Source organism: Juglans microcarpa x Juglans regia, chromosome 1D, assembly GCF_004785595.1.
Source record: "Juglans microcarpa x Juglans regia isolate MS1-56 chromosome 1D, Jm3101_v1.0, whole genome shotgun sequence".
NCBI classification, from domain to species: domain Eukaryota; kingdom Viridiplantae; phylum Streptophyta; class Magnoliopsida; order Fagales; family Juglandaceae; genus Juglans; species Juglans microcarpa x Juglans regia.
Window position 1 is genome coordinate 22,480,069 of NC_054594.1, and position 27,516 is coordinate 22,507,584.

General features: G+C 35.3%; 1 protein-coding gene across 2 annotated transcripts; it reads right to left on the bottom strand.

The window, feature by feature from the left end:
* Window positions 1-1,038: 1,038 nt before the first annotated feature.
* LOC121266714 (xyloglucan endotransglucosylase/hydrolase 2-like) lies at window positions 1,039-26,226 on the bottom strand. 2 transcript variants are annotated; one of them, XM_041170524.1, is made up of 4 exons: window positions 25,721-26,213; window positions 24,833-25,026; window positions 24,221-24,644; window positions 1,039-1,056 (listed from the first exon to the last, which is right to left on the bottom strand). In XM_041170524.1, exons 1-3 carry the CDS (start codon window positions 26,009-26,011, stop codon window positions 24,266-24,268), a joined length of 864 nt encoding a protein of 287 aa, XP_041026458.1. In that variant the 5' UTR covers window positions 26,012-26,213; the 3' UTR covers window positions 1,039-1,056; window positions 24,221-24,265. The 2 variants fall into 2 exon arrangements, with proteins under 2 accessions (XP_041026458.1, XP_041026452.1); XM_041170518.1 differs by lacking the exon at window positions 1,039-1,056 and having other exon boundaries at window positions 23,979-24,644; window positions 25,721-26,226.
* Between the last annotated feature and the right edge of the window lie 1,290 nt (window positions 26,227-27,516).

A 27,516-nucleotide genomic window follows, 5' to 3' on the forward strand; every position in this document is an offset into this window, starting at 1 on the left:
GCTTGGTTGAGAATCAATTAAACAAGAGTATAAAGTCTCTAAGAATTGACCGTGAACCTGAATATCTGTCTAAGTATTTAAAAACATCAGTGATTAAAAATGAATCAAATGGCAGTTGACAATGTCGTATACGCCACGACAAAATAACGTGGCAGAAAGGAGAAATTAGACACTACTTGAGATGATTAGGTTAATGATGGTGCAAGCAAACCAACCAATATCATATTGGGGGATGCACTTTTGACTGCAACTTACATCCTTAACTGAATGCCCTCCAAATCAGTATCGTCCATTCTGTATGAACTTTGAACTAGTGAGAAACCCAACTTGGCTAACTTGTGGTCGTGGGGTTCTGCGAGCTTCATTCACAATTCTTCTAATAAAAATGAAAAATTGGGCCCTAAATGGAAGAATTGTATCTTTATAAGGCAACCAGACCACTCTAAGGGATATGTATTGATCAGTAAACAACTTGATAGAACTGTATTTGAAATTGAGTCACAAGATATGAATTTCATCAATGATGAATTTCCAATTAATTAAAGGTGAGGTTGATAGAAATTCGGAACTCCAAGAATCATGAATCAAGAGAAAGCCACTTTCAGGCATCCTAGTTGAAAATGAGAGAATTCTTCAAGCTCCTAAGAACCTCTAAGTGGCAACATAGTACTTGTTGGTCATCCAAAATAGCCTCAACCACACAAGAGCTTATGTGGAAATGTTCCCCTCTGTCGATTTAAAGAAACTCTCATGGTGAGTTTGCAAGATGATGATGAGCCTAGAACAATCCAAGAGGCTCTCTTATCTTCTACTAAAGATAAGTAAATGAAAGCACTAAATAATGAAATTGAGTCTATGAAGACTAATTAGGTTTGGAGTCTGGTAGACCTACCGCACAGATGGAATACCATTGGGACAAAATGGGTTTTAAAGCTCAAACTCAAAGCGGGCAGGTTAATAGAGAGGTATAAAGCTCTCCTTGTGGCGAAATGTTATAACTAGTCTCCCCCTCCCCCAAGTTTGGAAATATATATATATATATATATATATATATATATATATATATTAGTTTTTTATGATTTAATAGGATGATATTAATTCATCTTGTATTGGCCCCTTTCTAAAAAATTATCTTGGCCCCTCCTTTATAAAATTATTTTGTTCTTATAGATTAATTACTTATAAGTCTAATTTAAAAAATTTTAATCTGATTTAAAAATATAATAAATAAAATATATTTCACATAAAATAAAATGATTGAATAATACGATGATGCGTTTTTACTATAGAAAAAAAAAAAAGAAAAAAAAGTTTGATGGTTTATAGCCTACAATTCTGCAGACTCTAGCCTCTCCTTTCCATTTTCAAAATCATTGCAAGTCTACATACCCACGCCATTGCAGTCTGCCATTGCAAGTCTCCATTTTCCAAAGCCTCTTTTAACTTTTTCCATTATCCATTGCATTGATTGCAAGTCAGTGAAGTCCCAAGTTGAAATTCATACTAAGAATTCTCTCACTCATTCCTTTTCAAGTTTCATCCATTACTGAGTGCTTCTCTGACGATGACGCCCTATCCTACTCTCCCACTCCCTCTCTAATCTCCTTCAGGCATCAAGGCTTCAAGGTATTCTTCTCTATTGACTACTCTACTCCGACTCAATCTCGATTCAAAGTATTAAGTGATATATGATTTATGATTATATCACTTGTTTCTAACTTATGTTTCACTATTTTAAATCAATGCTATATTTCATTTTTGTTTATGGTTCTATTTAGTTTTTGCACTCTTCGATAGTCTCTATGTTCAAGTATATTGTATATTATACACGGTTTGATTTTTGTTGATTTCTCATGTTTTACTTTTGATAGATTATGTGTACTAATTTAAATTGCTTGATTTTAAATTTGATTTTAATGAATGATGTCTAAATTAAAACTATCTATAAGGAAAGTTGTAATTCTTCCCAAAATTAAGCAATCAAGCACAGCAACTCAAGCAACCAATTTCTGCAAATCTGATTCTACAATATCAAATTCTTAATGTGTAAAATCGTGCAGCTCATAGTTGTAAATGTACACTTATTAGGCAATTATAGAATAGCTTTATTTCTGGCTTAACTCAAGCTTTTCTACATGTATATATACCTATCTTGTAAATGAAATTTAGTGTGAGTCATCTTATTCAAATTCTCTTTTTCAGTTTCTCTTTATGGTATCAGATTGCCCTCTCTCTAATGAGTAAATTCTGATCTTTCTTCACCTTCCTCAAATGGCAAATTCTGCACCTTCCCCTGTGGCCATCAACGCCAACCAGCAGATCACCACAAGGCTCACCCCAACAAACTATCCCTCTTGGCATGCCCAATTTGAGTCCTTTCTTCTTGGCTATAATCTATATGGCTATGTTGATGGAACAGTCACATGCCACCCACGAACTCTGATGCAGCAGCCAATGCTGCTCATACTCAATGGTTTTGTCAGGATAAACTAATCCTAAATGCCATTCTCACTTCGGTGTCAGATGCTGTGATACCCTTCATAGCAGTCTCAAAAACATCCTCTCAAGCCTGGAGTAAACTGACCAAGCTATATGCCAGTTGTTCCCGAACACGAGTCATGCAACTCAGGAGGATCTTACTCTCATTCAACGTTGTACACGCACTGTTGCAGAATTCTTACATTCTGTCAAAGTCATTGCAGATGAACTGGCTTCCATTGATGCCCCTCTCTCTGCTGATGACATTACCTTATATGTTCTTAATGGCTTAGGCCATGAGTACAAAGAAATGGTAGCACCGATACGTGCCCGAGAATCCTCTTTATCATTTGAAGAACTTCATAATCTTCTCATAGGTCATGAGTCTTACCTCAAGAGGTTAGACAGCAACAATCAATCAATGGTGATCACTGCAAACAACACTCAGCGCAAGGACTTCAGGCCTTCCAAAAAACAGCAACCATCATCTTCATTCCATCAGAAAAACGACTTCAAGTCTAAGCCCCTCAACTTCAAGCAACAAAAATACATGCCAAAGTGTCAATACTGTGAGCAACTTGGACATGTTGCCAAATATTGTCCACAGCTACAACCTTATAAAGTTTCGGCTCACTGCACAACCACTAATTCCAGTCTAGACCAGCGGTGGTTAATACACTCTGCAGCCTCTCATAACGTCACTTCTCAAGTGTCAAATCTACAATTTCACTCGGAATATGATGGAACAAATGAAGTGCTTATCGGGGATGGTTCAGGTTTGAAAATCACTCATTCAGGTTCTCTCACCTTGCCCTTTCCTAAACGCAATTTTCAAATTCAAGACACTTTTTGTGTTCCGAGTATTAACAAAAATTTAATCTCAGTTCATCACTTTACAAAACACAATAACGTGTTTCTTGAATTTCATCCCAATGTCTTTTTTGTCAAGGATCAGAGGACGAGGGAGACTCTTCTTCAAGGCAAGTGTGAGCATGGCATCTACCCTCTACCTGAAATCGGTGTGCTTAAACCCATTGCAATGGTTAATGAACACACGTCAAAACTGGCTGGCACCAGCGCCTGGGCCATCCCTCCCCCAAAGTTGTTGCAAGACTAATAAAGTCATTTTCTCTTCCTCATGACAACAAATCTTTTGTTTCTCATGCTTGTAATTCATGTTCTATCAATAAATCTCACAGATTACCTTTTCATAAACATGGTCTCACAAGCTCGGCTCCTTTTGATTTAATATACACAGATGTTTGGGGTCCATCCCCACAAACCAGCATTCAAGGTCACAAATACTAGGTGATCTTCATTGATCACTTCACCAAATATGCTTGGTTTTTCCCTCTACAAAATAAATCTGATGTGAGAATCGTTTTTCCTCAATTTCACAAAATGGTTGAAAATCGATTCAATGCTAAAATCAAGAGTCTATATTCTGATAATGGAGGAGAATTCATTGCACTTCAATCTTTTCTTACACTTCATGGAATCAACCATTATACCACAGCGCCACACACTCCTCAACAAAATGGTGTCTCAGAGCAACGTCATAGACACATTGTTGAAACAGGAAAACTCTCCTCAGTCAAGCAGGTCTTCATTCAAAATTCTGGTCCTATGCTTTTGCTAAAGCCACGTACCTAATCAATAGGTTGCCGTCTCCTGTTCTTATCCATAAATCTCCCTTTCGAAGCTTGTTCAAGGAAGCACCAAATTATCTCAAACTCAGATCCTTTAGTTGCTTATGTTTCCCATGGCTTAAGCCTTATAACAACAACAACAACAACAAGCTTGTACCCAAGTCTGTCCCGTGTGTCTTCTTAGGTTACTTGACTACACAAAGTGCCTATCTTTACTTACATACACCATCTCGACGTCTATATGTCTCTCAGCATGTCACCTTTGATGAGACTATATATCCTGAATCTCAAAAACAGGCAGCTCAAAAGTTCAAAGTACCCGAATCAACTCCCTGCTTCTCTGGACCACTACTGCAATTTGCATTACCTGACAATCACCCTTCACCAGCGCCAAGCATCACACCACCTCAAGAAGAGAGCTCTCTCCCTCCTGTCAATCCAGACATTACAGCAACCACCTCAACAACTCAGGTAAATTCTCCACCCCTTGTTGTTTCTCAAAGGACTCATAGCATGACTACTAGGTCCATGAACAACATTTTTTGTCCAAAACAATTTCATACCACCACCAAATACCCATTACCTGAATTAGTTGAACCCACATGTGTTAGTCAAGCACTAAAAGACCCACTTTGGCGTAAGGCAATGTCTGAAGAAATTATAGCATTGCTTAATCATGGAACTTGGGAACTTGCTCCTCCTGCTTCTGGACAAAACCTTGTAGGCTGCAAGTTTGTGTTTCGGATTAAAAGAAATCCAGATGGCACCATTAGTAGGCACAAAGCATGCTTAGTTGCTAAAGGGTTCCACCAAAGACCAGGCATAGATTACTCCCAGACATTCAGTCCAGTTGTAAAACCAGCAACAATTAGGCTGATAATCTCGATTGTTGTAATGAATGGATGGTCACTTCGGCAACTTGACATCAATAATGCATTTCTTCATGGCAGCCTTGATGAAACAGTGTTTATGAATCAACCTCCAGGCTTCGAAGACACGTCCAAGCTACACTTTGTTTGCAAACTGAAAAAAAACATCTATGGCTTGAAACAAACCCCACAGCAATGGTACAAGGCACTTCGAGATGCACTACTCAGCTTTGGCTTCGTGCACTCAATTACAGACACATCTCTATTCATTTTTTCATCTAACAATGTCTTATGCTACTATCTTGCGTACATTGATGACATTATTATAACAGGAAATACATGGACACTTGTTACTAGCATCATCGAAAAAATCAGCAACAAATTCTTTGTGAAAGACATGGGAAATCTACATTTTTTTCTAGGTATTGAAGTTATTCCTACACCAAAAGGTGTCTTCCTTTCACAACACAAATACATCCACCAAAAAGTGTCTTCCTTTCACAACACAAAGACATCCGAGATTTACTCCATAAGACTTCAATGGATGGGGCAAAAGAAACTCAAACACCCATGTCAACAACCAGACAGCTTGCTTTAAATGACGGATCCGAACCTGCATACAGCACTGAATATCGAAGAATAATTAGAGCATTGCAATATCTATGCCTAACCAGACCTGACATTGCTTTTACAGTCAATAGGCTCTCGCAATTCATGCACAAACCAACAGCTTCTCATTGGACTGCAGCCAAAAGACTTCTAAGACATCTCAAGAACACATTGTTCCATGGCATCCTCATCCAGTAGAACAGTCCACTAAAACTAGACACATATGTTGATGCTGACTGGGCTGCCGACGCTGATACAAGAGTCTCAACCACGGCATTCATCACCTTTCTTGGATCAAACCCAATCTCATGGTCTGCTCGCAAACAAAAAGTTGTCTCTAGATCATCAACAGAAGCTGAATTTCGTGCATTAGCTGCAGCAACATCTGAAACAGTTTGGCTTCATTCCCTACTCAATGAACTTGGTATAAAACTCATGCAGCCACCAGAAGTCTTCTACGACAACATTGGAGCTACTCAGTTCAGCTTAAATCTTGTTCAACATACACGCATGAAGCACATTGAAATTGATCTCTTATTTGTCCGTGATCTTGTTAAGAAGGGTCGTATAACTGTCAATCATGTTCACACCTTAGACCAGTTTGCAAATCTACTCACAAAGCCCCTATCTCGACAACGATTTCAAAATTTACGTTCCAAGATTGGAGTTACTGATGGCACCTCCATCTTGCGGGGGCATATCAGGAAAGCTGTAATTCTTCCCAAAATTAAGCAATCAAGCCCAGCAACTCAAGCAACCAATTTCTGCAAATCTGATTCTGCAATATCAAATTCTTAATGTGTAAAATCGTACAGCTCATAGTTGTAAATGTACACTTATTAGGCAGTTATAGAATAGCTTTATTTCTGGCTTAACTCAAGCATTTCTACATGTATATATACCTATCTTGTAAATGAAATTTAGTGTGAGTCATCTTATTCAAATTCTCTTTCTCAGTTTCTCTATACTATCAACTCATTCTTCAAAAGAAAAGAAGTTATATTTCAGAAAATTCTTCAAAAATTCCAAGGATTGAACCTGAGGAAAATCCTGATCTTAGCTCTTCAATTTTGGAATCTAACTAGATTCATTTTATATCGTCAACACTTGATTCTAAAAAGATTGATATATTTTCTCTATAACGAGATCCAGGATTACATCCTCCTATGTTGGACTATTCAGTCAATCAATATGATGAAATAAGAAGAGTTTACTTGAAAATGGGTCCATATCAAATACGTCTCTCAAAATATCCATTTTCTGAGTCTGAAAAGCGCCATCCTCGTCCCTTTCAAGCTTCTTGCTTTGCTCAATTTGCATCTTGGCTAAAGTATTCTCTATCAAAGGATGTTGCATATTATTTATCTTGTTATATTTTTACAATGAAAGCATCTCAACGTTTTGGATGGGATGTATTTACTGTCATAGGGTTAAGAAATTAGAAGAAGAATAATGATGGAAAATATTCTGTCTTTTTGAATCATATTAAGAGGATCCTTGCTCTTGTCATAATAATATTGTGAAATCTTGTGAGGATTTATTAAAACAATCACATCATATTAATAAAGTAATGAATGTACAAAACTCTAAACAAATTCTCAACAAAAAATCTATTGATGTTGTTTGGTGGCTTGCATTTCAAGGATGTGCCTTTAAAGGTCATGATGAGACCCCTGAGTCAAAAAATCGAGGTAATTTCCTTGAGATGCTTAAACTCTTGATTTCATATAATGATAAAGTTGGAAAACTTATTTTGGAAAATGCTCCTAAATCTTTAAAGTATACTTTAGCGAAAATTCAAAAAGAGATTTTGGAAGTTCTTGTACGAGATGAGTCTAAAAGGGAACAAATGACTATAATCTTGAAATTTGTTGATAATGATGGTTTTATTCAAGAACAATTTTTTGATCTTGTACATGTTAAAGATACATTGGTATTGACTCTAAAGAATGAAATATCTACATTTTTCATCATTGTCTTGATATTCAAAATATTTGTGGGCAAGGATATGATGGTGTTAGTAATATGCGTGGTGAATGGAAATGATTGCAAGCATTATTTCTTAAAAATTGTCCATATGCATACTATGCTCATAGTTTTGCTCACCGATTACAGTTAACATTAGTTGCTGCATCTAGAGAGATTTATTTAGGAGTTTCAATCCAAAACCCCTAAATTGTGTTAGCTTTGCACTTTGTCTTGTTTTTTCATGTGTGTTGTATTATTATGATTTTCTTAGGTCGTGTGTTAATTGATTTTATAATTTTTTATTGTGTTGTAGAATCAGAAATGTTTTCTCAAAGGGATTTCACTAATAGCTCTCATACACCTACCAGTACCCCTACCCCAGTAACTCTACCCCAGAACCTAACCCTACTTCAACCCTTGGGAGTGGGAGCACACCATGTCCCGCCTCCAAACCCACACAAAGCAATAAATCTGTTTTCATAATTTGACCTCATTTTACCAAATTAGAAGGTGGTGACCCCAATAGCCCCCAGCTAAATGTAATTATTGTGAGAAAATATATAAATGTCACTATAGGAAACATAATACATCTCAATTAAAAGTCTATCTATAGGAACAATGCAGGAAGAGCGCAATATTAAGATCTTTACTAGAGAAGAGTCAATCTAGACTAAAAATTAGACTAAAAAAAATGGCAAATGGGAGTAGTAGAGGTCCAACGTTGAAGGAGTATACGAAATATAATGCTGATGAATGTAAAAGGAAGTTAGCTCATATGGTTATCATAGACGAGCTACATTTTCAGTTTATAGATGGGAGAGGATTTCAAGAATTTGTCCAAGAATTGGAATCTAGATTTACGCTTCCTTTTGCCACACTGTGGCAAAAGATATTAAAAAGATGTATTGGAACGATAAATATGTTTTGATGGGCCAATTGTTGGGTTTGGTAGTTTGCCTCACTACCGATACTTGGACTTCTGTCCAAAATTTCAATTATATGTCTTTGAATGTTCATTTCATTGATTCTAATTAGATTCTTCATTGATTATTAAGTTTTGTCAAATAACTGATCACAAGGGTGAGATTATTAGGAAGGTCTTGGAGGCCTCAACAAAGGAGTGGGGGTTGGCACGGGTTTTGACAGCTTCTATTGACAATGTCTCGTCTAATTATGTCGCCTTGGGATATCTGAAGACTTATCTTAGAAAGGCAAATAAGACATTATTGAGTGGTGAATATTTACATGTTAGATGTTCTACACATATCTTGAACCTAATTGTGACTGAAAGGTTGAAAAATGTTAATGACTCGGTTGCATGAGTTAGACTGGCTATGAAATTTGTGAGGTATTCTCTTTCTAGATTGGAGAAATTCAAGATTGTTGCGAAAACTGTGGGCATAACATCAAAGAATGGTCTTTGTACTGATGTTCCTACTAGATGGAACTCAACCTTCTTGATGTTGGAGGCGGCTCAAGAATATAAGGCAGCCTTCAATTATTGGGTGATGAAAACATTCAATATGTCAAATACTTTGATGAGCACGGAGGTTTAGGAAAGCTTAATGATGACGATTGGGAGGTAGTTTCTACTTTTGTTGATTTTATCAAGTTTTTTTACGATGTCACATTGAAGTTATCTACTTCTTTGCACCTTACATCCTATGAATTTTGTCAACAAATATGTAGGGTGAAAGAAGAATTAGACGACATGTGTAGGGGTTTCAATCTAAGGATGAAGGGCATGGCATTGATCATGAGGGTCAAATATGACAAGTATTGAGGAGATTTGACTAGACTAAATATTTTATTATATATGGCTGTTATTCTTGATTCTCGTCTAAAAATTTCAAGCATGTTATACGGTTTGGGATTTGCGCACGATCAGACATTGACTGATCTTATTGGTGAGATGGCCTGAGGTACCCTTTATAAATTATATGATAAGTTTAATGCAATTAAGGGTGATATTTTATCTACTACAGCTACACCTACCCCCAACATCTCCTCCAGACACCGAGGCAACAAAGAAGCTTAGATTGGCATGGATTAAGACCCTCACACATAATCCCACACTAGTTTGTCAATCTACAGAGGTGGTTTCAAAGTTAGACAATTATTGTCAAGTGATCTTATTCAAGATAATGATGATTTCGACATATTAGGATAGTGGAAGGCAGCATCAAAAAAATATCTCATCCTTTCTGAGATTGCCAGTTGTATATTGGCCATCCCTATTAGCGCCATTGCCTAGGAGTCTGTCTTTAGTACCGGAGAGTGCATATTGGATCATTTCCATAGTTCATTGTCCCCTACAAATGTGGAGACATTGATATGCACACAGAGTTAGACGCTGAAAAAAGATATTTATGTTCTGGATGTTTTAGATTTTAAAGAGACCGACGAAGAGGGTGGTGATCAGTGTGAATCTGGACCATCTGGTAGTTGTTATTTTTATTTTATTATTTTGATTTATTTATATTCATTTCGATTTCATCAGTATTAATTTTAGTATTGATTGTTGTAGCAACACATGAAACGACTCAGACGATGTCTACCTCTACTACAATATGAATATGTACTCAAACCTCAAAAGACTACCTATCCGGCCGCCCCAAATGTCACAATTAAAAATCCAAACAGCTCGCCTCTATTTTTAGATTTTTAATTTCTTAGAATATTGAAATTTGAATCAGTTGTATGTATTATGTATTTTATTTGTAATTTTGTAATATTGATAAAATGTCCATTTGACACTTTTTTCTTTGTAATTTTGTCATTGTTTAGACTTTCCATTTTATTTTTGTAATAGTTTAGTTATTATTATTATTTATTAGTTTATTAGGTAGTAGATTTCTAGTCGATAGTAGTACTTCATTAGAGTCTTAATTATATAAATTTGTATCATGTATATATTATTTTTATTCATGTAACTTCTTCTTTTTTAACTCTTTAAAAAAAAAAAAAGCTACTAATTTTAATTTTATGGATTTCAGCAGTTTCTGAGCTATTTTCACTTCTGGACCTTTGGCCCAGTAGAGGGCTTGGAGGGCGGGTGGATGGACGACCCCCCCCCCCCCACCCGCACCCCGTTATCCGGGACAGGCTCCCTCACCCCTGTAATCCTGAGATGGAGATAGGGATGAAACTCGCCCACCCAGCCCATGCGGGGGTGGGGCTACATCGCCCCGTAGGGGGCAGGTATCACCCCTACTATCAAACGAGCCAGTGATACTCGTTGGGGTTCTCATTTTTATTATATTTGCAGTCTACAACGAATGTTTGGAGCCACTTGCTCGATACTTGAAAACATAATAAAAGAATGATCTACTTATTCTCAACGCAAGGATGCAAATTCTGCTTATAAAATAATTACATCATTCCAATTTATATTTATTTTGTATTTAATGAACGAAATCATGGGTATTACTGATGTTCTTTATCAAGTTTTGCAGCAAAAATCTCAAGACATCTTGAATGCTATGAATATGGTTTCTACTACAAAAGGACTCATCCAAGAGTTGAGAAATGAAGGTTGGGAAAATTTGCTTGAGAATGTTGTCTCTTTCTCCAAAAAATTTAATATTGACATTCCAGAATTTGAGCTCTCGTTATGTCCAAGGTTGTGATCTTCATCAATGAGATCACATTACGATAGAGCATCATTATCATTTTGAAATATTTAATGCTATATAGACTTTCAAATGCAAGAGTTTGACAATAGGTTTAGTGAAGGAGCGACAAAACTTTTAACCCTTAGCTCAGTTTTGGATCCAAAGAATGTTTATAAATTCTTTAATATTGATGATATATGTCATCTTGTGGAAGAGTATTATCCTTTGGATTTTTCTGAGAATGAGAAAATTAATTTAAGTTTTTAATTGAAGCATTTTGAAGTTGATATGCTTTCTAATCCGAAGTTTCAAATTTGTCATCCATTACAAATTTATATTGAAGATTGGTAGAGATAGAGAAATCAAAGACATACTATTTTATTGATAGATTGATTCGTCTTGTTTTGACTCTTCCAGTATATACAGCGACCAGTGAACGAGCATTTTCAGTTATAAAGATTGTTAAAATAAGACTTCGCAACAAAATTGAATATGAGTTTCTAGCAAATAATTTAATTATCTATATTGAAAGAGAAATAACTAAAAATTTTGATGTACATTCAATACTTGATGATTTTGTTTTTTAGAAGAACATAGGTTACAATTTTAGACATTATGTTTCTTTTGTTTGATATATTTATGAGTATCCTTATGTTATTTTAATGATATATTGTTCTTGACACATGATGTAACGCCCCAATTGAAGGCCCAAACCATATGGCCTATACTCCAAAAGGACTAGTCAATGATACAATTGGAGCCCCATTGGAACCTTATAAAGAGCAAGAACTTCTCCTTCCCAAGCAATGTGGGATCCCATACACCACCTACCCTTATACATATCATATGGGGTATCACAATCTACCCCCCTTAAATTCCCGACGTCCTCGTCGGGCCTGTCCATTATAGGTGGTACGGCTCAAGTCCCACATTTCTGGTTGGGATAGCTCTGATACCATTTGTAACGCCCCAATGGAAGGCCCAAACCATATGGCCTATACTCCAAAAGGACTAGTCAATGATACAATTGGAGCCCCATTGGAACCTTATAAAGAGCAAGAACTTCTCCTTCCCAAGCAATGTGGGATCCCATACACCACCTACCCTTATACATATCATATGGGGTATCACAATCTACCCCCTTAAATTCCCGACGTCCTCGTCGGGCCTGTCCATTATAGGTGGTACGGCTCAAGTCCCACATTTCTGGTTGGGATAGCTCTGATACCATTTGTAACGCCCCAATGGAAGGCCCAAACCATATGGCCTATACTCCAAAAGGACTAGTCAATGATACAATTGGAGCCCCATTGGAACCTTATAAAGAGCAAGAACTTCTCCTTCCCAAGCAATGTGGGATCCCATACACCACCTACCCTTATACATATCATATGGGGTATCACACATGATATACTTTTTTAATACATAGGTTGCATTAAATGTATTTTATTTTTATTTTAAATTTTACTATCTGATTGTTCTATACTGCAGAAAAAATTATATAGAAATAGAATGAAAAACATCTTATTATATTTTTAGCTTTACTAGGCCCCCCAAAACAAATTCCTGGTTCCGCCACTAGTTATAACCAACAAGTGGGTGTTGTCTATGAGAAGACTTTTTCTCCAAAAGTAAGGTTTGCCTAAATTCACCTTATTCTAGACATAGTAGCATACTTGGATTTAAAACTTTATCATATGGACGTTAATACTACTTTTATCAATGAAGAATTAGATGAAGAGATCTATATGAATCAACCCACGAGTTGTGGTTAGAGGTCTAGAGCGTAAAGTGTGAAAGATCAAGCGATCTATATAAGGCTTAAAGCAATAATCTAGATAGTAGTATCTTCGATTCCATCAAACAATTATCTCGAATGTATTTACGATGATTGCAAAAGACGACTGCATTTGTGTAAAACGGTTCAAAATGAGTTTCGTATTATTGTCCTTATTTGTTGATGACATTTTATTGGTTGGAAATGACAAGGGTATGAATGTCACCACTATGGAGTGGTTGTCCTTCAACTTTGAGATGAAGGACGTGGGTTAAGCAAAATGCATTTTTGGGGTTTAGATCTATATAAATTGTTCAAATAGAGTTATGAGTTTGTATCAATAGATTTTACATAAAGAAGATTCTTGAACGCTTCCAAATAAGTAATTGTAAGCTCATGGATACCTCTATTGCTAAAGGTGATAGCTTATGCCAAAAAAATGTGTTTGAAGACTTTAAGACAAATCGAGAAGGTGGCCCTTGTTCCTTATGATAGCGTTATTGGTAGCCTGATCTACGCAATAATGTGTACTCGGCCATACATATGTTATGTTGTTGGCTTGGTCAATATATTCCAATTTAACCCCATATTAGCCCATTCAAAAATAGTCAAGAGGGTTTTGAGATATCTCAAGAAAAATGCATACTATGTATTGTGCTATCAAGGTTGAGATTTGCAAATGAGGGTTACAGTGAGGATAATTAGGGTAATGACCTAGACAAGGCAAAGCAGACAATTGGGAATGTTTTGTTACTGAACAATTGCAACATTACATGGAGTAGCAAGAAAAAACCATGCATAACCTTATCCACCACAAAGACAGAGTACATAGCATGTTCAACAACAATTCAGAAGGCAGTTTGGTTGAGGAGGTTCCTTTAACCACTAGATATATTTGCACTGATACTTCTGATCCAATGATGATTTTTTGCGATAGTATGGTTACTTTCTCATATGCTAAGGACCTAAATATCATGAAAAAACTAAACACATTGATATCCAATACCACTATGTTAGAGACATGGTGCCACAAAAAGGAAGTGGTCTTAAAACATATTTCTACGAGTCACATGGTTGCTAATCCTCTAACAAGCTCATAGCAAGATATGCTTTTATGGCTCATATTCGGAATTTAGGACTGCGTAGACTTCGATTATAATTTATTTTTCAGTTGACAAAGTAATATAAACTTTCATTTGAGATATTAATGCAATATTATATTTTTTCTTGTTTATCTTTATCATATGGCATGACTTGTACAGATACACAAAGTATGTCAACAGACTTAGATGAACTCACTCATATAAGCGATCATTTTTTTATGCTACAAAGAGGCAACAAGCAGAGATAAAACATTGTGTCACTCTATACTTGTCCAGAGAATGATAAGTTGCAAGACATAAAAAATATGTCACCTTAGTGGGATTTAAGATGAGGCCCATCTTTTTTAAGAGGACCATGCATGGACACCCTACAATCCATGTAACTTGTAGTTAGCCATATGCGACTCTCTTTGACGTCTTGGAGGTGAGCAAATGGAGAGATTCAGGTTAGATGAAAAAAGGATATCTAGAATAAGATTCATATAGTGCTTTACATGAACATATGCTCTTTGAGAAATACAAATCTACAGTAATATGTATTTCATACTAAATGTGCTTATACGATCAGATATGGAAGTGAATGAATGGTTCTCTATTTCTTCTTTGTGTGAGTCTGGTATTTTTTAGTGCCCTTCTTGAACTTTGACTATTTCATAAGATAGAGTTTCTAATATTTGCTACTCTCACATATTGTCTATGACCATGATTAATACAGTCTAAAGAGGCATTGCTCAAAAAGAAGTTGGATTAAAGTTAAGTGACATGAAGGCGAAGAGAAATTATTCGACAATGCATCCTTGGTTGTGTTTGTTGACGTCAAATGGTGCTACAATGTGATAGTGACAAAATTTGTGAACACATTGGGATGACTTAAAAGTGATCAAATATAGTTTTGAGTTTTTTATGGAACTCAAGAGGGATTGAATATGCTTGTTCAGATATGATCAAATGACTTTAAGGCATACAAGACACTTTAGGGATGTTGCTATTTTGGTCTTCTCTATGAGAGATTTGGTATAGTGCTCCCATATATTTGTTTTAAGGTGTACTTGGCAGTTGCACAACCTATTTGCTTGTATGAACGATATAAAGAATAACTTCATAGATACATGTTTGGGGCATGCCCACTATATGCAAGTGAGAGATGCAATAAAGTAGAGAAGCACCCTTAGTGGGCGCGCCCCTCGTGCTTCCCATATTGGGATGCCAGACAGTAATGTCTGGCATTACTGCAGGCTTTATGCCTAGATTATGGGTGGTAAAGGCTAGCCTAAGGCCATCCGTCTGTTACCATATATGGATTGATTTTAAATTAGTCATCCTTCCTAAGATGGACACAAATTTTGGTTTTTGAATACCTTTTCTCAAATATTTGTCTCTATGAAAAATCTCTTAGGTTGTGGGTATTTTGAGTGTGTCTCTAATTTTATCTATGTAGCACACTAACGTACCAGGCTGAGATGAACTCAGATCAACTGGAGCTTTGTACTCTAGATTCACTTGTAGAATCACTACAAAGACTGACCTAGGGTATTCTCTCTTCTGCTATGAATATTTTCATGTTAGAAATACTAGATCAAAGTACAATGAAAAGTAATGTTAGCTCGACCGCATATCATGCATCTAATCCCCATCAATAGTGGAATGTGCTACGTGGTAAGACAAGAGCAACACTCACATATTTCATAGTTTAAATGTCAAGACTAGAGAGAGAGATTATCTATTTATGCATAATATGCCTCCTCCAAAAGGTTGGACCGAAAAATAAGCCCACACCCTTATTTTTTAAAAGAAAGAGATATAGGCCGATCTGTATTATTAAAACCAGCACAGGCCCATTTTGAACATAGATGACCGAAGAGGGTCATCTATTTCATTAGTTTAGGGTATTGTTCATATGAACAGTAACTATATAAAAAAATACAGCAACGCCAGAGTCGTCACTGCTACAGTGAGTTGCTACATCTCAACGTTGCTCTAGGCTGGAGGAGCACTCACAGTGCCATCATGAGTCTCTGCATCTTTGCTTTCCCCTTTTTTCAACATGATCCGAAATATATAACACAGAGGCTCACTCATATGATTAGATATATTTTTCAATGACACAAAACAAAGGTTCATATAGATATAGGTATATTACACAACATAAAACATATCCTTATTTATCCAATAGAGGCTCAAACAAATGCTTAGGAATGTAAATATAAACATATAAAAGTAGTGCATTCTCTGAGTAAATCTACGCATAAAAGAAAATAGGCATGCTTATATCATGAACAAAATAGAGACATATATCACTGGGAACGACAAATCATGCTCTGATACCAATGTTAGAGTTCATGAAAATATTCACAACTGAAGGAAATACCTCAAGGTCAATTTGTGTAGTTGTTCCACTAGTGAATCTAGCGTTCAAATCTCTATTCAATCTGAGTTCATCTCCACCCTATGTGTGAGTGCACTACATTAATTAACTAGAGACACTCAAGATGCTCACATCCTAGGGGCTTTTTCACATAAAAGAAATATTTGAAAGAGGGTATTCCAAAACCAGAATTCATGCATATCTCGAGAATGATGACTAATTTAAAAACAATCCTTGTATGGTAACAATCGACTATCCTTAAAGGCCAGCCTTTACCACCCATAACTCCAAGCATAACGCCTAGAGTAATACCGGGCATTATTGCTTGGCATTCCAATATGGGGAAACACAAGGGGCACACCCACAAAGCCCTATGCTTTGTTACAGTTTTTTAATATGGAATCTGATGATAGATTGAAATATAGTACGAAAGTTTTATTTTTTTATTTTTATTTTTTTAAGCGTAAGAAAGTTTTATTTACAACAGCAACAGGATGTCATGGCTGCTTTAGGCTGCAGGGTAAATAATCATCTATAATTCCTGGAAATTTTTAAATATAATATGCATAAGGCTTTTTTCTGTGACCATAAGTTTATGGATTACTTTCTTTGACACTTACCATGATGAAGACGAGACATTCCATTGGATAGATAACGTTTTGTTTAAATAATTCCTATAGTTGTTCTTCCCTAATGTTAGTTATCCAAATCATTTGGGAAGAAGTCGAGAAAGGCCTAATCTTTAGTACTACTCAAAAGTGTATGCCAAATGACTCACTTACATTAGTTTTATGCGGGAAAATAAATTTGGGTAGTTCATTATCTGATAAGCCTTCTCGTGACTTTGATTTTTCTGAAAAGAAGGTACCTTTCTTTTTTTGTATTTCTTCCCTTGTGTTTTGCTGCACCATTGAATGGGACCAAAACAACTTGATGAAATTTTGAAATTTTCAAAGAAGCAGAGTAGCCATGTCATTCTCTGTGCCAGACTTGTGCTTGCTTTTATGACAGCATAGAGTATCGTCATGTTGCGTTCACATGTAACAAAAGCGAGACTATGGCTACTTTTGAAAAGTTAAGTTTATCACAGTATTCGGAAAAATTTAATTATAAGTGATTTTCTATATTAATATGTATATTTATTCAATATGAATAGTTAGAAAGTAGATTTTATTAAAAATAATATTAATTTAAATTTAGAATATGAAGGCAAAAATATTAGTATACAGATTAGTATGCAAACTTACTTGTACATAACAAAAATATTTATTCAAACATATATCTTACTCTATTTATATTTAAATATATTTCAATAATATTTATAAAATATTACTATTTACATATAAATTCAAATCATCTAAAATTACCTCAACATTCAAACTAAGTCGTAGTGAAGGAAACTGATTGGTACGCCTGCCTCGTTAAAAAAGTGAGACCTAAATAAATAAATTTTGTATTTTTATAATGGATCTTATATTTAAAATAAAATAAAAAAAAGCTCTGCACGAACTTTATATACTTTAAATTTATATTAAGCATTACATTTCCTAGAAGAGGTTTGCTACGTAGAAGTCACTGTAGCAGTGCACTCGTTGCACACACTACGTGGCTTCATCTTAAAATTTAAAAAAAAAAAAAAAAAAAAAAAAAAAAAAAAAAAAAACCAAAACTTGCAATTTGAATAATTTCATCCTCATTCCGCAGAATACCTTCTCCCTCGAAAGCAACCCACGTAAGGTTCCTTTACCCAGTGCGTCCCGGCGACACCGTCTCTCTCGTCAACGCCACCGAGCGGCGCTCCTCCCCAACGCCGCCACTTTCCGCGAGCTCGTTGAACAGAGCAAACCCGAAACCAGATTTGAATCCAGCGAAACCCACCCTCCTTCCTAGCCACGAACCTGTGTTGGCTTCCTCTTCCCAGCGCCACCTCGCAACGGCGTCTCTCTATTCATCGCCACCTCGCGCCGCTCCTACTTCTTCCCAGCACCGCCACTCCCCTCTATAATAACTCTCTCTCTCTCTCTCTCTCTCTCTCTCTCTCTCTCCCACCCTCTATTTCCTTTGCATTTTCTCGTTCATTCACTCTCTGTAATACTTATTTATTTATGCTTGGGTTGATTTCAAATTAATACATTTGTAAATGTGAGATTCTCCTCCCTCCCCCTTATCGTCAATGGCTTTGTTTTCTTTTTTCTTTTTTAATTTGATTTGAGTTTTCTGGGCTTCAATATACCTTTGTATGTTCATATACTTGAGTTTTCAGAGAATTTTTATATAGCATTTCCATTTTTCTCTTCTTTTAGTGATTTTCAACGCTTAAATATTAGTCCACGACTCAAAGTCCTGCCGCTAGTTTTCCCTTTTTTGCTTATTTTATTTCTTTGTTTTCTGCATCTCTCATTGTTTCTCTTCTAAAATCCCTATTGAAAAAGAGGATAATCTGAGTAATCCGAGAGATATAGAGAGAGAAACATGGAAAGTATAGCAGCATGGCGAGGAGTGACTCTATATGGGTTGTCCTGTGTCGTGTCTGTGCATTTTTACACTGCCTTTCTTCCTCTGCTCTTCTAGGTATGTTATGTCTCTCTATAATGTGGTTATTCTTGAAATCTGAGTTGGGTTTTTGTTGTGTTAACAGGAGAGAAGAGTGTTTCTAGCTTGGGATTAAGATGGGAGTTCGGTTGTCAGTAGCTAAAAGATAAAGATTTTGAGGCTGAGAAAGGTATTAGACCCAATTTGGCACTTTATGGGCTGCCTGTCGTTTGGAATGTGCATAATCCTAGTGAAAAGGTAGAAGAACGTGCTTTGAAAAATTCAAAGTTTTTTATGAACTAAAACAATGCATAGTCTTATGAGTACAAAACTTGCCCTGATTTTTTTTTAGCATGAAAAAAAATACCCATGCAATCCCCGAAGTTCCTAATGTCTAGCATTATCTCGTTTTTTTTTTTTTTTTTTATATTGCTTTGGGTGGCAAATATATGTTTATCCAAAAGGTGAATTCATCTGGAATATCTCTTATAAATGTTTTGGAGCCATTCCTTGGTTCTCCAGATATGATTAATGGCCAAGATTATGGATGCTTTCTCCTTTGTGATTGTATTTTGGGAAAAAATTGGTGGTGTTGAATAGAGGATTCTTAAGTTATTGCCATTAATATTGATATGGGATTCAAAATTTTCAACATAATATTGGAATTTTATTCGCTTTAGCCTTTTCTTTATTTTAAATTTTATTTGTTCTTTGAATTTTTTTCCTTGATTTTTCATTGGTAGATAGTCAACAACGCTGCTTATTTGATCAATTTCTTCTCTTTTTCTTGTTAAAAAAGAATAGCTATACTCTCAATCCCCTTATTGTCTCCAAATAGAAGGATCCATTTCTTTCGTATCACTTATTAATAAGTGTGGTTGATGATAAAATAGAATCTCACAAAGAAAAAAGAGTTGTATTTGTGGTGGTGTTGTATTAAGCTTCTTGTGTATTTGACCGGGGATGGGACATAAGGATAATGCCCATGTGGAGCTGTTTTTTGGACTACAGGTATTGTTAAGACGTGTTTTTGTTTGTTATTGGAAATTTAATCTAGTCCCTCATATATGTTTCTCTGTTTTTTTCTACAGAAATAATGATGGATATCCGAAAATGGGATTGGATAGCACTTTGGATACTTGCAAGACTGAAGATTTATGGAAATAGTTGCAGCCAAATAATGGCTTTAGCCGCTGATTTTGTTTTTGTTGTTGTGTTTGTTTACATTCAAGTTAGAGAAGTACAATACATTCTTGTTGTTTTATTTTGAAAATTGAACTGGTGTATTTCCTTCCATAGTTGTATGTTGAATTGTAAAAGTTAATTAATACTTGTGAAGTAGAGAGTATGTTATTTAGATGAGATGGAATGAGGTGCTGCTTGGACAGCCCAAACTATATTTTGTTACGGTTAAATGAGGGATTTGAATGAGGTTCTGATTATATGCAATGGAATGAGGTTTTGTGGCCTTCATTTATATGCAATGAAATGAGGTTCTGAATATTTGATTAATGGATTTGAAGTCTTGATTTTTTTACACTTCAAAAATATAGTACCCGTTCTACATATCAAATTACCCTTTTACATATCATGATTTACACTTCTTGAAAATATTACACTTGAAGAAAATTCTTCGGCAGTGCAAGAGAATGGTTTTGAGTATGGACCTCTAATCCTAGCCAATGCAAAGCGTAGCTGACCTTTGGGACCATGGGGACTGATTGCTTAGTCATGCATCAAAGTAACTATACTCCATTACTTTAAAAATAGAAACTTAAGACAAGTATGAAGTCAAATCTACTTCAAAATTATAGCAGCAAAATAAATATTTTTCATAGGGTCAAGAAACCTGTTTTCCATATGGTCAAGAAATCTCTTTATCTCCTCTTTGTACTTGTATAGGATCTAATTGTTAGTTACAACCAAAAAGACAAAGGGAAAAAATTAGAAACCATAACCTATAAGATTGATCAACTTGCATAAATGATCAGGAATTTTTGTATTTCATTTACATATTAACTCTTACAAGTCCACCATAATTTTGTATTGTATAAGACCGACCATTTGGCTCTAGTAACTCACAACAAAAATAGTTTCCATACCCCATTCAACTATTTTACAAGCACACATTTACCCATAGATAAAAACTAAACCCATTTACAAACTAAACCCATTCAACCATTTACAATCACACATTAAACCATTATCAAAACAGCTAAGTGACCCTCATCAACCATCAAATTCTTCAAATTGATCAACTCCAAATTTCTCAGCTGCAGTGTCCTTTGCATGTTTTCCCTTCTAGTGTCCTTTGCATATTAAACTTTCAATGTATATACCTGTAGCAACCAAGGAAAAAAACAACTCATAACATGTATGCATACCAGAAATAATTTAACAAAAGAAAAGATGGAAATAGTTTTTTTTTTTTTTTTTTTGAGAGAAAATATGGAAATAGTAACTCAAGGCTTGAGAAGACACTCTTTAAGAAACCGTAGGTGGCAAGATTGGCAATGGAGAATGTGAATAAGGAAATTATTATGGTCATCAACCAATAATTGGAAATAAAGAAAACCCAATTGTTGGAAATGTACAAATGTTCCTTATTCGTACACAAGTCCTATATAATTTCGGGTTTACTCGCATGTATATATCGCCTACTTAACAAAAAATTCTTGGAACTGATCTCAATCCCCAGATTTCTTTTAAAAAACTCATATATGACAGATGAATACAATGGTAACAACTTCTTAGGTTAACTCGCATGCATATATCACCTGCTTAACATAAAATTCACGGAACTCACACATGCCACTCAGGACATCTATCAATTAGTAAAATCTGGGGCAGTCAATTTGCAAGTTCATCAAAACTAAAGAAAACCCATTTATGATTTATCATGCAACCATAATCCTCATATAACTATTAACCGATAATAAAATTATTAAAAAGAAAAAGACAATCAACAATTCAAGCCCACAAGACAAAAAAAGAAATATGAGAAGCAGGAAGCGAGATATAATCTTAGATCTTTAAAGAAAATAATTCAAAAGAAGCAGAACTATAATAATTCAAAGATGACAGGCTATACCGGAAAATTCTTGGCAAAGAACAACAGATTCTCCAATGATATGAAACCATCAGATAAATCAAAATTCAATTAAATAGAGGAGAAAAAGGAAAATCAAAATTAAAACAAGGGTTAAATACACTTTTAATCCCAAAACTACCAAGGGTTTTACATTCTGCAACCTAAACTTCCAAAACTATACCCTCAAAAGGCTAGAAACTGTTAAGCTCTCAATACCTTATACTCCCCCACAGGGAGGGCTTAGTCTTTAAGCATGTATAGGCAAGAAACCAGGGAGTTGGTTTAGAGTTGCCGAGAGAGAGGCAAAGCCATGACAAGCAACATCTGCAGAAGGGTAACATTAGTTTGTAGCAAATATAGAGAGAAAAAAAAGATGGAGTAAACAGAGAAAAAAAAGAAAGAAATGTATGCTAAACCTCATATGCAGATCTGAGGGCTTCGATGGATTGAGGGTGGCTTCGCGTCGGTGGACTGAGGGCGGCTTTGCGTCGGTGGACTGAGGGCTTCGTTGGTGGACTGAGATGAGACTGAGGGATTTGGCGGACTGAGGGACCGAGGGCTTGGGGACTGATCTCCTCGGGAGGGCTGAGGCAGTGGTGGGGAGGGCTGAGGTCGTGCTTGGCTGAGGTCGGTGGCTATGCTTGGCTTCAATGGTTGAGGTTCGAGAGGGCTTTGAGGGCTTTGGGGGGGGGAATGGCTGAATGAGAGGGGAATGACTCTGAGGATTTTGTAAATGGTGGGTTCGGGATTATCAGTTCTAGAGATGCCATTTCTATCTATATATATATATATATAAAAGGTTTGGGACTTGGTAGATTTTACTAATTACACTCCCATTTACTTTTAGAATAATATTATTGTGTAGTTTTATTTTATCTTCTCATTTTTACAGTTTATATATTTAAATTTTTTTACATTTTTTTAACTTATTGATTAAAGAAGTGATTATTAGTATGTTGATTTTTTTTATAATTTTTAAAAATTTTTAAAAAAAATTTTTAAAAAATAAGAAAATTTTATCTAAAAATACGCTCAACAATCCATACTGGACGACAGCTTAGCAGCAACTCTAATTTTTATCCGGCTATTGACGTGGCATAATACTATAATCTATTGACTTTTAAAATTTTTCTTTTAAAAATATAAAAGATGAACGAAGAGCGATGAAAAACGCCAAATTTTACGAAATGCTATCAAAGTTGGATAGTAATGCCACGTGTTTTTTCTACCTAACATTCAATTTGAAGTCTGACTTGACAATCATAAATAATTTTTTCTTTTATTTTTTAAAAATAAAAAGCCTTATAAATAATCATTTTAGTCTACGAAAAATCAGGAAATTAAAAATATTTTTTTTTTTATTGAGTGTTGTCAAATTAAATACTCCCTATCGCGATCTTTTTTCAAATGCTTGCTGCCTAGACGTCTCAGATATTTTGACGTGTGACGTATGACAATAATAGAAGGCAGGGTCAGGTCTGGTCAGGTCTTCCCCCAAACAAAAGGGCGCCCTTCCATAAAAGCTCCTTTATTAACATGCGTTGTCAATACAATTAAAGTTGTCACTTTTCTAGAATTTTGTCACTTTTTTTTTTTTTTTTCTCAATTCGGAAAATAAATCTCAATTGGTCTCTCCTCGTTCACTGAGACATGATAGTTAAGACACAAAAAATTAGTTATCTAAATGATCCTTAAATTATAAAAAGTGTTAATTTACTTTTTTATTATTATTATTATTATTATTTGGTGAATATACATCTATAATGTTTAAATTAAAAAAAAATGATAAAAGAATGATGTTTCCATAATTATGTTATGGATCAAGGTGAGACCCTCAAGTTCCGGCAACAATTTATGGTAATTTTTCCCTATTTCACTTGCTTTCATCCTTCAAATTCGAAAATAAAAAAAAAAAAAAGTAGAATAGTAGTAAATTTATTATTTGAAGAAAAGCGATAAAATTTACAGGGCGGCTGAACAGAGTAAGGAGTCATCAAGTGAGTCCCCTCTTAACAAACAAGACACAAAAGAATTTAACTTATTTGCTGCATGGTTCCAGATCATTCTCAAGCTCAAGTGACAAGTGTAGGTCGATCAAGAGGCCAGAAGTAGTTCATGTATAGAATCTCGACCCACCAACACGCATGAACTATATATATATATTATACAGACTCCATTCAAACTCGACCGATTCTATCAGCTTTTTTCTTTTACAGAAACCTCGATCGCGAGCTGCACTCAGGAGGAAAACCCTGCGGGAAGCGTTTTAAATCAGTGCAGTAGTTGTAAATCATGAAGTATTTCTGCACCCATCTCAGTCTTCTTCGGCCTGGGGCATCAAGCTCGTTCGTCTGCCATGCAGAATCCGATTGAGAGCTTGTACTCTTGAATGCTGTAACCTTAAAGTTCCGGTAGTAAGCTGTGAAGGGAGCCTTCGTCCAGTCAGTTTTCACCAATCCCCCTCTCGTGGCCCAGTCGTCTGCGTTCCAAAGGCTAGAGTAAATCTTCATGGGTTGGCTCTTTGGGAAAGGAACGCCAATCGATTCTGCATTCTTGAATACTCTCAATGGAGTGTTATCGACCAAGAAGCTGAAAAGAGAATAAAAAATATGTTGGGAATTGTTTCATTTCATATAAAGTTATGAAAAATATGGTACGTCATTCATGGAATCCATTTCCCTCGTGTATGTTGCAGCATGCAGTACTGTGCAACTTTGAACATAAAGAAGCAAGAAAATGGTAGGGAGGAAAGTGCATGGGATGTTTAATATTCTTACATTATATGTTGGGGTTTCCATATAATGGAGTAAGTGTGAAAGTTTCTGGTGGGGTCGAACCAAAGATGGAACTGCTGCTCCCTGTTTCCCTTGCCTTGAGTGAATACATTGGTGTGCACAATATAAGGATCACCACTAAGATTTCCCAAGAATTCAAAGTCGATTTCATCATGAGTTGGCCCCTGAGAAGACAACTGCAATAGAAAAAAAAAAAAAAAAAAAAAAAAAAAAAAAAAAAAAAAGGTTAACAGTCGTTTATATATATGTGACTATAAATAGATCAGAAAAATCTGCTTTAAAGTTTTGAGGGTGTTTTTGGAAAGCATGCCATGAAAATGACTTTTCATGGTATAATATCTATGCATTAGAGACACCTTTATGGATCCTCATCAAGTGTATTTCTTTTGATCTTTAAGAAAAATTGGCAAGGCTCAAATATTTCATCGAGTTAGAAACATCAAGGAATTGACTAAAGTACCCTCTATGTTTTGAGAGAAAAAAAAAAGCAAGTAAAAAATATTGTTAACACGATACCAGTTGATTGGAGATGGCTAACCACAGGTCCACCTCAAGTAAACCAGTAGTTGTTGCGTCAGCAGAAATGAAATATATCATTTAATCAAATAAGTAGCAGTTAAAATCAAAGCTCAATCTCATGATGCCACTTGTTACTTTACTAATATCACATGTTTCATTTGGTTCGTGGTAAACATCAAGCTAAAATTCTACTGAGATGCAAAATCTTGAAAGTTGTTTATGAGTCGTCAACTTTCACTTTTTTGGGGGCATGCAATAGTCATGATCTAATGGCATACATACATGTGTGTGTGTGTGTAAAAGATGAGTAGAAAATGGTGAAAAAATGAAGAAGAAAGTTTTAAGACATACATAGTATGCAGTAACAGTGCCAGCAGAGTTGCCGGCAACAAGTTTGAGCTGCATATCAATCCTCCCAAAGAGGTATTCATTCTTAGAGCGGAAGCCAGAGCCAGAGACCCTGTCTAGAGAGAGAGACAGAAGCTGTCCTCCCTTGAATACCTTGGCACGGTTATCTCCCCATGTTAAATCAAAGTCTTGGTAGAAGTTACCAGCAGAGGTGGCAACTACTAAAGAACTCATGACCACCACCACCAGACCAACCAATACACACCCAGAAAACCCAATACTAGAAACAGCCATTTTTAGAGAGAGAGAGAAAGAAAGAGAGAGAGAGAGAGAGAGAGACTGTGATTGCTATGAGGGAAAGGTACTCTTGAGGGAGGAGGTATATATAGGAGGGAGGAAATGGTTGTAGAGATAAAGAAGGGAGGGATTATTACTAGTGAGGTTATGGAGAAGGGTGGGGGACGCGTGAGCAATAACTGGAAGAGCCAAAGCTGGTGCCAGCTGAGCACTCTATACTCTTATGAAGCTGGAAGCTAATTTTGTTTGGGCATCCGTCGGTTTTTTGGTTTCATTTTTTTAAAATGTATTTTTCTTTAGTGCAGATCAGGATGCTATTACAATCATTCTGTTCCCAGGACGATGGGTAGGACCCCCCCTCTTTGCTATGATTTAAAAAGAGGTGGTGGATGACAACGGGTGTGGTATGGAGAATAATAAAGTCTTGCAAGTTTCCTTGGGACCACCAATCATGTATTTGAACTTTTCAATTTATCACCTAAATATCTATGCAAGTTTCATTTATTAATTAATATACAAAATTGTGAAATCATAGTTATTTTTTATAATTATAATGAATTTTTAATGTGTTAATTCATAGATCGTTGTAATTAGTGTAACTCTTTATTAAATAGTAAAATAATATCTTTATTACTTTATACGGTTTTGGAAAAAAAAAAAAAGTTTGTATATTACATATTAGAAATGATGTTTGTAATCGTAAAATATGTAAGTATCGTATAATTCTTTTAAAAAAAATAAATAAATATAATTACGTAATATTTATACACTATATGATTATATATATCACTATTCATTACTTATTCCTTAATTTTGAGCACTGGGTTTTGGATGATCAAGTGGATATATATGATTAACTTGGAAGTAAGAGAGAGTCACAAGGCAATTAACCAATGTACTGTAGGTGAAGAGTAAAAGATATGTACCGACTATTTTGGCTGTTGCAATAGGCATAGTTTGTTATCGAAGAGGACAGAGTCCTACATAATCTAGCTACGATGACTTTACAGACAGATGTCTGCAAAAGGCCAAAACCTTATCACTTTTATTTTTTTCTCCTTGCTCGTGAAAGTGGATTAGAACAAATTCACTAACACGGGATATATATATATATATATATATATACATATATATATATATATAGTTTTAGTGTAGGACCATGCTAGCTATTATGCTGCCGGTCGTGCCGACTAATGTGAATTATATTATTTGATTTTTTCTTTTTTTCATATTTTTTAAATATTTTTAAAAGATAAAAAAATATATTAACATACTAATAGTCACTTTATCAACTATTAAATAAAATAAATAAATAAATATATTAGAGATCAAAATGAGAGGACAAAACCATAAGACATACTATCATTTTCTTTTAATTAAGATATACAAATTCCGTATACTCTCAAAGTGAAAATAAATATATATTTTTAAATTATAAATCTCATTGTTTTTTATATACCATTATATATACCATTACTCACACATTTATATATATATATATG

Bases quoted from the DNA above. Each gene is read 5' to 3' on its own strand.
- LOC121266714 (XM_041170524.1), bottom strand. From the start codon at position 26,011: ATGGCTGTTTCTAGTATTGGGTTTTCTGGGTGTGTATTGGTTGGTCTG. The intron at 25,027-25,720 runs GTATGTCTTAAA...TTTCTATTGCAG, and splicing joins GCACTGTTACTGCATACTAT to TTGTCTTCTCAGGGGCCAAC. The intron at 24,645-24,832 runs GTAAGAATATTA...TTCTCTTTTCAG, and splicing joins TGGAAACCCCAACATATAAT to CTTCTTGGTCGATAACACTC.